Source organism: Schistocerca gregaria, chromosome 4 (assembly GCF_023897955.1).
Source record: "Schistocerca gregaria isolate iqSchGreg1 chromosome 4, iqSchGreg1.2, whole genome shotgun sequence".
Taxonomy (NCBI): Eukaryota; Metazoa; Arthropoda; class Insecta; order Orthoptera; family Acrididae; genus Schistocerca; species Schistocerca gregaria.
The window spans coordinates 753,810,795-753,823,398 of NC_064923.1; the positions used below are offsets into that span (position 1 = coordinate 753,810,795).

Below are 12,604 nucleotides of genomic sequence, written 5' to 3' on the forward strand. Positions count from 1 at the left end.
CTCACACTCTCCATGATATTCTTGTCAAAATCTATGCTTCTTCTGCACCCATCTTCCTATCCTATGGCCCTACACCTGTGGCTGTCCCTGCTGCAAGACTTCCACTTTGCACCCTCCTATCACCACTTATACCAGCCCTGTAACTGACAAAACATATACTATCAAAGGGAGAGCCACCTGTGAAATGACACATCTTATATACCAGCTGTTATATAAACACTGTTCAGCCTTTTCATTGGCATGACTACAAACAGATTACCAGTTAGGATGAATGAGCATAGGCAGAGGATGTATACTGGCAGCATGCAACATCCTGTTGCAGAGCGTGCTCTAAAACAGGATAATTGTGACCTCGGTGCCTGTTCCACAATCCAGATTCTTCCCCCAGACATCAGTTTCTTAGAACTTTGCATATCCTTGGTTCTCACCATCCACCTGGCCTTAATTACTTTAATTTCTTCCATTTCAGTATTTCTTTGCACTAACTACTCCTTTCTTCACTCTGTTTTAGTTTTCTACATCTTTCATTTTCTTACCTGTCAATTTTTCACTGCCCCTTACAATCTCTGTTACATACAATGCTCTTAGCTTTTCACTATTATTAACTCATGCACAATGTTTAAGCAGTAATCTGTCTTGCGAATTACCCTGTCTTCCACCTTTAGGCTCTCAGGTTTTCAAATCTTGTTTGGTGCAGTCCCCAACAATCAGTCTTTCCTTCTCATTTTGTCTGGTACGACTGGCAGTTCTGAGTGACTTTCCCGAATTCTACCCCTTTTGTGCAATGTATAGAACAGCATGTTATATCACTTATATTCACAAAATATTGCCATTGAATTGGATTCCCACCCATGGTTTGACAGTGGATTGAGACCACAGCTGAATTTTGCTTTAACCCTCTAACCAAAGAAGATTTTCCATGCAAAATCATGGGGGCATTTTTATTCAATAATCAGAATAGTTGTAAGGGCAGACTTATAAGAATGTAGCAAGAAAACCGAAAAGTTACTTCAGGCGTGATTTTTAATTAACATTTAAGGTAAAAAAAAAGTTCAGTTTCATAAAAGCAGAATAAACTTACTGATAAGTTTTATGAGTGTTGTATATCTTAACACCAATGCCAATGGCCTTGTCACTGTGGTAACACCAGTTCCCGTCAGATTGCCTAAGTTAAGCACTGTAGAGCTCAGTTAGAACTAGGATGGGTCATTGTCCGGGTCTGCCGAGTGCTGTTGGCAAGTGGGGTGCACTCAGCCCTTGTAAGGTTAATTGAGGTGCTACTCAATTGAGAAACAGTGACATCAGTCACAAAAATTGAAAATGGTTGGGAGGGCAATGTGCTGACCACATGCCCCTCCATATTCGCATCCGGTGACTCCTGAGAGCTGAAGACGACACATCAGCTGGTCAATACCATCACTAGTGTCAGTCCTCCGAGGCCTGTTTGGATGGTGTTTGTTTGCTGTTTATATCATAACGCCAAGTTCCACACAGAAGCTAGGAAACATGGTTACAAAATTGCTGCCATGAAACGTATATATATATAAGTATGCGTGTGATGCAGGAGAATGTATAAAACATTACTCCCAATGTTTCAGATGGGAAAATAGCGATCTCCAATGTTCCAGAACAACAGGAAAAGATTTGACAGGAAAATAGCAGTCAGGATGTTTCACAGCAACAAAAAGCATTCAGCAGGAAAACTGCACCCTCCAATGTCCAAACAGAGCAGAAATTATGTCCAACGCGATAATCACAGGCCATGCAAAATTGTCCACAAAGAGCTTAATGCACACATCTGCATCACCTGCGGCTGGAGGGTTAATTATCCTGCAAAAAGTATCTTATGGATAGTCCCCACCGTTTATCTCAGTATGTGGAGGATTGCAGCAAATTGTCAAAACAAATGTAAATTTCTTCTGTGAAATTTGAGAATCACAATGGGAATCCAACAAGGCTATGTATTAAGCAGTAGTCACAGCTATAACACATTTAACAGAATCTCAAAGGAACTAATGGCACACCAAACAGCAGCTAAACACTTTTCAATAAGTATTTGTACAGTTCTGACAATTTCCTTACACTGGTAATCTAATGAAATGAGTTGCTACAAATCATAAAAGCAAAATATGAAAATGAAAATCACTTATTTTCTTTAACCCAACTGAGTATGACTGACTTAGTATCTAATCACAAAACACTGAACATGTGCCATTTAACTAAGTAATAAGATTAAGTTATGTATCGCAACTACACTGGAGTACAACAGCAACAAGTGAACTGCTGATGCGAAACAGATATCATAACTCAATTAACGTGCATAAAAAAAAGAGAGGGAGGGAGAATCTCCACTGGTGCCAGTAATTTTTACTCCTATGTGATTCTTCTCCTTTTCCTCTACATATGGATTAAAAGTCAGTGGATACATACTGTAAAAGAGTTTAATTTCAGTCCATAAGTAACACTGTTGACATCTACCAAATACTTCCTTAGCATTTCCTTAACAAAAGCTGCTGTTCTTCTGCAGTGGAACACAAGCAGTGCCTCTTCCTATACTTTTGCCAAAATTCCACTCCAATCCATCCCCAAAGCACCACACTCATTCCATTTCTTTCCTCTGTTACACCATCCTATTTGTCTCCTTGGAACTGTTCTCTATTTCCTATCTGTTTCTTGAATTCTGTACCCTCCCTAAGCTCTCCTTTTTCTCTCTGTATTCCTACCATCATGCTTATCTCTGGAGCTATCCCTGCATGAAGCTGCTTTTGTCACCTCAGTACATATTTCCTTTTCTAATCTACACTGCTACCCTTTCCCTATTCCATGCCACCTTCATTTCTCCGCCATCCATCCAACCTGTGATCACTACTCGTGTCCGGTGGCTGTGTGAGGAAAGGAGAGGGGCAGTTTGTGTGTGTGTGTTTGTGTGTGTGTGTGTGTGTGTGTGAGAGAGAGAGAGAGAGAGAGAGAGAGAGAGAGAGAGAGAACGTGTGTGAGGAAGAGAGGGGGGTTTTCCAAGAGGGGCATTTGCATGGCATTTATGGGAGTTGAGTGAATGACTGTGCTATCTTTAACAAACGACAAGGAAAGCTAATTACTCTTCTGTCCTATTTTAATGTGACTGTCTAGTGTCTGCTACCTCCTCTATGTGATGACTAGTGAGCTATCATTTTGTGCATATTAACAATTATGGAATGAATAGCCTGCTACTCACCATAAAGAGGACACATTGAGTTGCAGACACACAACAAAAAGACAGTTAGACACTGAACTTTTGAGCAAAGCCTCCTTCAGAAAAGAAAGGAAAACAAACACACACACACACACACACACACACACACACACACACACACACACTCAAAAAAGCAGGAACACCTCATACCCACATGACCACTACCTCCGGCCACTCTGACCAAACTGTATATTGTATTTTATAAATGATTTTCTGTCTCCGGACTTACAATGTGTTATAACATCCTTCCACTCAATGATGAAGTCCAAATCTGACTTCTCCAATACAACTGCTGGGTTTTTATTGCTATAATTATTAGCATAAAGTTCACTTTATTTCATCTTTTCTGATGTCCATATTCTCTCTTACTCCTCCCATGCTGTGGCTCAGAATCTTCTCGTGTTTTGGATTTAAATTAACAACAGCAATAAAAACACAAAATAGAAATGACTGGTCTAAGAAAAATAAAATTAAACAAACGAGACACTGCAAAAAAGTATCAAACTGTAATAACAACAGCTGGAGTATGCAGCAACAACATGAAATCTCAGCCCCAGGAAAGCAGCAGTAATTATCTAGTTTATGGTGCTGAAGTTCAGTTATAACACTTGGATTTTTCTCTTGCCACTCCTATGAGTGTAATTCATTACATATAAACCAAAAATTATAGGCTGTATAACTATTTAATGTCACAATTTTCATATTGTCAAAAACAAAGATTCCAAGACTTACCAAGCAGGAAAGTGCCGGTAGATAGGCACAATAAATAAAACACACACACAGAATTTCTAGCTTTTGCAACCGACAGTTGGTTCTTCAGGAAAGAGGGAAGGAGAGGGAAAGACGAAAGGATGTGGGGTTTAAGGGAGAGGGTAAGGAGTCATTCCAATCCCGGGAGTGGATCGTCTTTCCCTCTCCTTCCTTCTTTCCTGAAGAAGCAACCATCGGTTGCGAAAGCTAGAAATTCTGGGTGTGTGTTTGTGTGTTTTATTTATTGTGCCTATCTACCGGCGCTTTCCCACTTGGTAAGTCTTGGAATCTTTGTTTTTAATATATTTTTCCCATGTGGAAGTTTCTTTCTATTTTATTTTTCATATTTTCATAATGATAATGATAATAATTTCATACGACTCAATGGCTAAATGTAAGTCTTTCTTTGTCATAAAAAGGGTGACTCCATGAGCGTGATGGATATATGACAAAAGCAAATGATCTGTCTAGGACATTTGCAAGAATAATGTACCAACGTTACAAACAATAAACCACAGTAACTGTGTGTTCATCCCGTACGAAACGTGTTCTTCTGGTTTCTTGCAAAACAATCCTTCACCTATGAAATCTGGTGTACGAATTTTCAGTCCTATTATTATGAGATGTCTTACACTTGCACACAAATTGAAATGTGAACTCAAAATTGTGCTGATAATGCTTACTTCAAAATTGCACCAAATGACATGAAAAATATTTTATGACCTAATGAAACGTTGAAGGTCAAGGAGGAAACAGCTGTTTTGAATGCTCAATAATCTAATAGCAGAAAATATAATAAGTAGAAAAAGAGACTTTCACTTTTAAAAAATTTCAAGTTTTCTTCTGAGGCAGAATATATAAAGACAAACACATAGAATACTATTTAACTTAATGCACAAAAAAAAAAAGACTGTGATTTTAGAATCTGAAATTCACAGCATAAATTATAGTCTCCTGGAAAAAATAAGTACCTTTTCCTCTCTGTCTCAAAAACTGTGTCGACAACAGTTTCTTCTGTTTTTGGCTTCTTCTGTGTTTTTACTCTCTCCAGTTTTATCTTTTCATGCTGCTCTGTGCCTTTCTTAACTTCCAGTTTTTGGCGCTCCTCAAGAGTCAATTCTGCAAACAAATTTTGATGTAAGAGTGCAGTGTGAATGTAAATTTAATCTTATAACACACTTTCATTTTGCTAAACAGGTTATTTACCTTGTACAAACAATTCTGCTTTGGTTTCAGCTACTCCAACTTCGCTAGTTGCTTTGCAGATGTAGGTTCCTTCATCTTCTGGGGTTACTTTTAGTATTTGACAAGTAGTTTTGTTGTTTCTAATTCTAATTTGAATATTCCTTGTATTACGAAGAATTTTGCCATTCTTATACCAGGTTATATCTGAAAAACATTAAGACAATACTAAGCATCATTCTTTGACATGTGAAATACCAGTCCTGCCAGTAGTATGCCCCAATTCTTACTAAACACAAAGAGCTTTTCTTAAATATGTAGGTACTGAAAATGTATGGCCAACATTGAAGATAAAGTCATCACGTGATGACTACATGAAGAGACAGATGGGTGGAGGAAGGCAGAGGAGGGGAAGGAGGAAGAGGAAAGAGAGATTTCTAGAGTATCTCTAGCTGTTAACTATCAAATAGATTAACATTTTTACTCACTTAGAAGCCTTTTTTATGCTACTATAATCATACAGTAAATCATTTTCAGTGTCTTATTTATTATTTGCCAGACATGCCCTACATATATAGAAAGAGACCAATATTTCCATGCAGCCTTTTTCATATGCAGCACTTGGATCAGTCTTGAGTAAGTTATCATGCATTTACAATGTGCTTTCCAGTAAGAAACCTATTATCATAGCTATTGCAAACTGTTTTCATATATTTCATGCACACTGAAAACATATGACTCATTGTGGAGGATACTTTGCAAACTGAAGGGACTGCTGGTAAATTGAAGTTTGATTGCACGAAACTAAACAAGCCCAGTTTTATTCGGTAACATGGACACATATGCTATCACAACATAACAAAATAATAGTGATATTATAAGTGTTAAGTATTTGGAGCTGTTGATTATATACAGTCATGGGGTGAATCTCAGCCAGTGAAACAGCTCACTAGTCCCATGAGGTTCTGCAATAACCACTGACAGTTGGTGGAGCTTTTTAATGTTAACAAGGAGTGATTATTTTGGTGTATACATTTCATTTCAGAAAAAGGTCATGAGAGGTGTAGCACAAAATCAGTCTGAGAAATGTGGGAAAGAAATCCATGGTAGCAGATGACCTAATTTAAAGCTGTCAGAAAAATGTGCACCACTGAACCATTACAGCTGTAAATCTGTGTTATCTTACAAATAACCAAGCGAGATTGTGTAAAGGTTAAAACACTCGACCTAAATTTGGAAGGAGTGGTATTCAAATCCCTGGTGGCCATCTTGACTTAAATCTAGATTTATTTTTTATGTAGTTTCCTTAAATCAATTAAAGGGAGTGCAAAAATAGTTCTTTTCAAAATGACACAGTTTTTTATTTTAATTGTCATTAATTTTTTCACCTTATCAATGTCCAGTTCCATTCAGAATTATGCACCACATTATTTACGTTTCAGCAAACCTCAATCTTGTCTGTCAAAAAATCTGTATGGACATTAACACTCTGGCAACAGAACCGAGTGCAATTCAAACCATAGCACTGCATGTGAAGGACTGCGCCTAAGTATATTTTGGGCCGCCATTTTCATGACAAGCACACCACCTATGGCTCAATGAATGGACTAGTTTCACACAATAACAATGTACATACAATTCACAAACCAACCCTTAGCAGAGACTGTTGTTAATCGCTAGAATTATTTTGAAAGAGACAGTAGTGAACGTAGGAACTGCTGTCATGATTGACTGAGCCAAAGCACAATTTCATTTAGGTAATATTCATTTGCATATTATTTATTGTATGGAGTTTGTTCTAGTTCTGCTTCAAATATGACAGATTTGTTGAGCAAAGCAAGAAATTTTGGAAGCTCTAAAGACAGAATCAATGATAGTGGAGAGGGAGAATGATTGGGAACAGTCTGACGAAGATTCATATTCAGGTAAATTGTATTTTTTTACAATTTTTCATCATTAATATCATCACTACAAATTCTGCTGCTGTAATTACAGTTAGATCTTTTTATAAGTCTTCCTTTCATCTTTTTTGCAGATGAATCTAATAAGAGAGCAGCATCCAACATGGGTTTCTGAGATTTGTTTAGAGGAGATGAAACAATCTGTTGGCGAAGCATTCATTTTCAAAGCTCTGTATTTTACATTACTTGTACAAATATGACTGATGTGTAAACAGAACCGTAAGCTCACCAAGCTTTCATTTTGCACTCTACAGATGTTCTGTAAGTGCCCTTTTCTTCACACAGCAAGCATCCTAGATGTAGTCAAGTTCATTCCATACATTATGTAGCAACATCCTCTCAATTTCATCACAGCAGCAGTGATGTGTTCTCTGAGGAGCTCCAGTGCTCTTGGCAGTGGGGGTATGTAAACATGGTCCTTAATGTACTCCAAATGGAAAAAGTCATAAGATGTAGGTCAGGAAACCTGGGGGCAAACGGAGCAGAAGCAAATCATTTTCACCGTAACATCCAATCCAGTGATGCAGAAGTTCATTATTTTGATAGCAATGAACTTCAATGTTCCAATGAGAGGGTGCCCCATCTTGTTCGAAGCTGAAATTCTTGGAATCAGCAGTCAGTTGTGGAAACAACACAACTGCAGCATACAAGGTAAGAACCTCTTTGAAAAATACCCATTCAGCTTTGTCTCTGAAATTGCACAGAAAACATTAACCTTCAGCGAATCTAATTCAGGCAGCACAATTTTATGAGGATGTTCAGTACTCCATGTCCTCACATTATGGTGATTAACCTCTCAAGATAAATCAAAGGGTGCTGCATCACTGAATGTCATCTTGGAGGCAAAATTTTTTATGATGAAGTACTTCGTGCGTTGTGATGCAAAATTGAAGGCACCAGCCATAAATTTCTGGTTTTAATTGTTGCATGATCTGTAGATGGTACAGTCTGCAAAGCAGCCACTGTCACAAAATCTTCCACACAGATTGCTGCAGCATTCTAAGTTCGTGGCTTGCATGTACAGTTGATTTTCTTGGGACTATGTACGAAACTTTCCCTCACCCTCTACATGGTTGGACCTGGCACACTTGGTCAACTGGCACTTTCTGTTTACAGAGGCAACTAGTGTCTCTAAATTGTCAATACCAACACACAATGCTCTGATAACATGGCCATTCTTGCCCATAATTATTTCTGAATGCACACTACACTGTTTCAACAGATGAACATCTCACATACTCCAACACACAAAAACTTCTTTCCTGCTTTGTCACCATTTTGAAAGGCACTGCACTCATAACTCCAACTGATGGGAACAATGGAAAGTCAGTGAGTTTGTGGTTCAATAAATACACAATCATATTTATACATGCAAAGCATTGGAAAACGCAGAACTCAGAAATTAATGAATCATTTATAGTATTCTGGAATATTAAAGAACTAAAATAAAGGTGAAGAATAAAACTTGAATCTTTGTCCTTTTCAGTGTGAACTGCCTTTTAAGATATTTCAAACAGAAATGTGCTAGTAACATTTTAAATAATGACATAAATGGCTGGTTTACTGAGCCTGAAATTTTGTTAAGAGGACCTCAAAAGTGTTAAGAAACTACATTAGTATTTGAAAGAAGCTGGGTTTAGTTCTCCATATAGCCTTCTATTTTCAGTGGTTTCATTAAATCAAGTCTGGCAAACACTAGCCTTTTCCTTTAACAAGGCCACAGTTGAATCCTTCCCCCATTTCTCTGTCTACCCATGTACTGCTCTGTCTCCAAACACTTTGACATCAATGAGATGTTAAACCTGAATCTCCATTTCATGTATCTTATACCTGGGATAGCAGAGAATTCTACTATGAATCTTACAACTGAGAAAAGAAAGGAAAAGAAAACCCTTAATTTCTCAGACAAAATAGTACAAAATGAAAATAAAGCAAGAAATGAAGAATAAAATAAGTGGGAAGACTGTAAAATGTCAACAATGTAGGAAAAGATAGATTGCTACTTACTGTAAAGAAGACACATCAAGTTGCAGACAGGCACGATTAAAAGACAGCCACATTTAACCTTTGTCAGTAAAGAGAGAGACAAACACACAATATTTACTCACACACACACACACACACACACACACACACACACACACACACACACACACACACACACACAAGCATGCCTCGTGCAGACACAACCACCAACTCCAGTCACCTCAGTCCAGTACGAACAACTTCAGTTGGAAGGACCACATAGATAATATTGTGGGGAAGGCGAGTCAAAGGTTGCGTTTCATTGGCAGGACACTTAGAAGATGCAACAAGTCCACTAAAGAGACAGCTTACACTACACTTAGAATATTGCTGCGCGGTGTGGGATCCTTACCAGGTGGGATTGACGGAGGACATCGAAAGGGTGCAAAAAAGGGCAGCTCGTTTTGTATTATCACGTTATAGGGGAGAGAGTGTGGCAGATATGATACATGAGTTGGGATGGAAGTCATTACAGCATAGATGTTTTTCGTAGCGGCGAGACCTTTTTACGAAATTTCAGTCACCAACTTTCTCTTCCGAATGCGAAAATATTTTGTTGGGCCCAACCTACATAGGTAGGAATGACCATCAAAATAAAATACGAGAAATCAGAGCTCGAACAGAAAGGTTTAGGTGTTCATTTTTCCCGCTCGCTGTTCGGGAGTGGAATAGTAGAGAGATAGTATGATTGTGGTTCGATGAACCCTCTGCCAAGAACTTAAATGTGAATTGCAGAGTAGTCATGTAGATGTAGATGTAGAAGTGGGATGCATGCAGCAAACTGGAGGGGGTGGGAAAGGAGAAGGGATAGCAGCGTACAGATGGAGAGAGACATGGATGCTGTTGGAGTGTGGAGTGTGCAGGGACTAAACTGTCAACAGGTTCAGCGTTAGGAGGATGTGGGCCAGAGACATACGAAAAATGGAACAAAAAAGCAGAGAAGCAAAGATGGTCAGATGCATTGGCAGACAGCTGCAAATAAACAGGGTGGGAGACAAGAACGGGGAGGAGATGATAGAACAGAGGAAGTGGAAACTGTTGGGTGGGGGGGGGGGGGGGGGCAGTAAGTTACCTTAGGATGAGACCGGGATAATTACAGAAGCAGAGAATGTGTTGTAAGAATAACTCCCATCTGCGCACTTCAGAAATTCTGGTGGTGGAGGAAAGGATCCTAATGGCTCAGGTAGCAAACCAGCCACTTAAATCAAGTGTGATATGTTCAGTGGCATGTCGCTGGAGCTGGCAGTTGTGTGTGTGTGAGGTGCGCTTGCTTGTGAGTGTGTGTGTGTGTGTGTGTGTGTGTGTGTGTGTGTGTGTGTGTGTGTGTGTGGGTGGGTGGGTGGGTGGGAGGGTGGGTGGGTGGGTGGATGGGTGAGTGCACGTGAGTGTGTGTATGTGTGTGTGTTTCTTTATTGATGAAGGCTGTGGCCAAAAGCTGTATGTGAGTGTCTTTTACTCGTGCTTGTCTGCATCTTGAAGTGTCTTCTTTACAGTAAATAGTAATCTATATTTTCCTACATTGTTGGTATTTCTGCCTTAAGTTTGAATTGTTTGAGTAAATGTCATTATGGGTAGAGAAATATGGTGTAACAAGATAACATGCCCTGAAATAAAAAATCCAAAGGGAAGAGTTAACTGGTAAGAGTGAAAGCAATTTGCATTAAAAGACGTTCAAATTTAACTATAAAAGTGGAAAACTGTATAGTGTAGCAAGAGCAAAATTCATTTGAGAAAAACATGAAACTACAAGGTGACAAAATATCCAGCATTACTTATCTTCAAGAGGCAAAAATCCCAGTACTGCTCACACATACACATTTTAGATCCCTTATGTCTGCACTCACCATCTCAAGAGGTGTATCACTCTCATCCTGTGTTTTGAGTGAACTTCCTCTACTTTCTAACCAACCCCAATACCCCAACCCATCATTCTTTTCTCCCTGATGAAAAAACTAACAGATCTGAAAGCTAGTATAGTCTTTTGTACTTTATATGTGGTTATTGGCAATAACGGAATTTCAGCTATTGAAGGTAAATGCTGTCCAGTCTTCGTTTCTTCAGCGTGTACCACTATCTGTAATAGGTTGAATCCTGTTCCCTCCATCACCACCAGAATAGACTCTTTGGCATGAATGAGTGCATGAAGTCATCCTCCTCATTCCCTGCTGCCCATTTCCCAAAGGGTACCATTATTTGCTTATATATGAACTTTTGTGTTTACTTCCTCTGACAAGTGACACACTGGACACTCCAACAGGTGAACTATATTGGACTGGCCCAGTTTCAGTGAAAGAAGGCAGCACCTCAAACCTATTGGTAAGAGAGATGTACAAGAGCTGAATGAAAAGTAATGCCTCCACCTTCATTAATTGGGTTTCGATGGGAATATTTTAATAAATCAAATGCAGAAATAATCCTTAGAATGTGGTCTTTAATTACCAATATTCACTTTTCCGCATAAACACCATCTAATTTCTGCCAACGATGAACAAGTTTTCTGAAGCCATCACGGAAGAAGTTGACACTCTGTTTCCACAACCACAGTCTCTCAGTTCTCTCAACGACTTCATCAGAAGCATAATGATGTCCCAGCAGATCGTCTTTCGTTATTGGGAACAGATGGAAGTCAGATGGTGCTAAATCTGGACTTTATGGAGGATGCCGTACGGTGGTGAGATACAGCCTCTAAAGTTCTGCTGTGGTGGCACGTGAAGTGTGTGGTTTGGCATTGTCATGCTCCAGGATAACATTTCCCTTTTCCTTTTCGACCCTTGTTGGCCGTCGTTTCAAAGTTCATACTGTTGTGATGTAATGCTCTGAATTTACTGTTGTTCCACGATCAAGGAAATCAACATGGGTAACACAAGCCCTGACACAGCCAATGATAGATGACTGCAAAAGTACACAAAAATACTAGAAAACATAATTTCAAACAGGTCCTATCTGGCACACATGGTAATACGAGGAGCATTCAACAAGTAATGCAAGACATTTTTTTCTGAAAGCAGGTTGGTTTCATTCAGGATTCCAATACACCATATTATTCCTGACTCTTTTGGCTACAAAACCCTATTTCTCAATATAATCTTCATTCAATGCAATGACCTTATGCCACATTACTGGATCGGCTTGTATGCCTGCACGGTACAACAATATTGGTCAATGTCAGAATCAATCTTGCTGCATCAATAATCTTCCCATCATCCACGTAATGGTACTCGCAAAGTGCATCCTTCATTGAGCTTAACAGATGGAAGTCAGAAAATGCAAGATCAGGGTTGTAGGGTGGATGAGGTTGGTTGGTTGGTTTGGGGAAGGAGACCAGACAGTGTGGTCATCGGTCTCATCGGATTAGGGAAGGATGGGGAAGGAAGTCGGCCGTGCCCTTTCAGAGGAACCATCCCGGCATTTGCCTGGATGGATTTAGGGAAATCACTGAAAACCTAAACCAGGA

The 12,604-nt window shown here is 39.2% G+C and overlaps 1 protein-coding gene across 11 annotated transcripts in view; it reads right to left on the bottom strand.

Moving 5' to 3' along the window:
* The window catches only part of LOC126365782 (titin), a 523,502-nt gene that overhangs the window by 205,874 nt on the left and 305,024 nt on the right, over positions 1–12,604 (bottom strand). For all 11 annotated transcript variants that reach the window (XM_050008347.1, XM_050008355.1, XM_050008352.1 and 8 more), the window contains 2 exons: positions 5,189–5,371; positions 4,954–5,101 (listed from right to left, as the gene is read on the bottom strand). In XM_050008347.1, the coding sequence (XP_049864304.1) occupies positions 4,954–5,101; positions 5,189–5,371 (331 nt within the window). The remainder of the gene's footprint in view (positions 1–4,953; positions 5,102–5,188; positions 5,372–12,604) is intronic.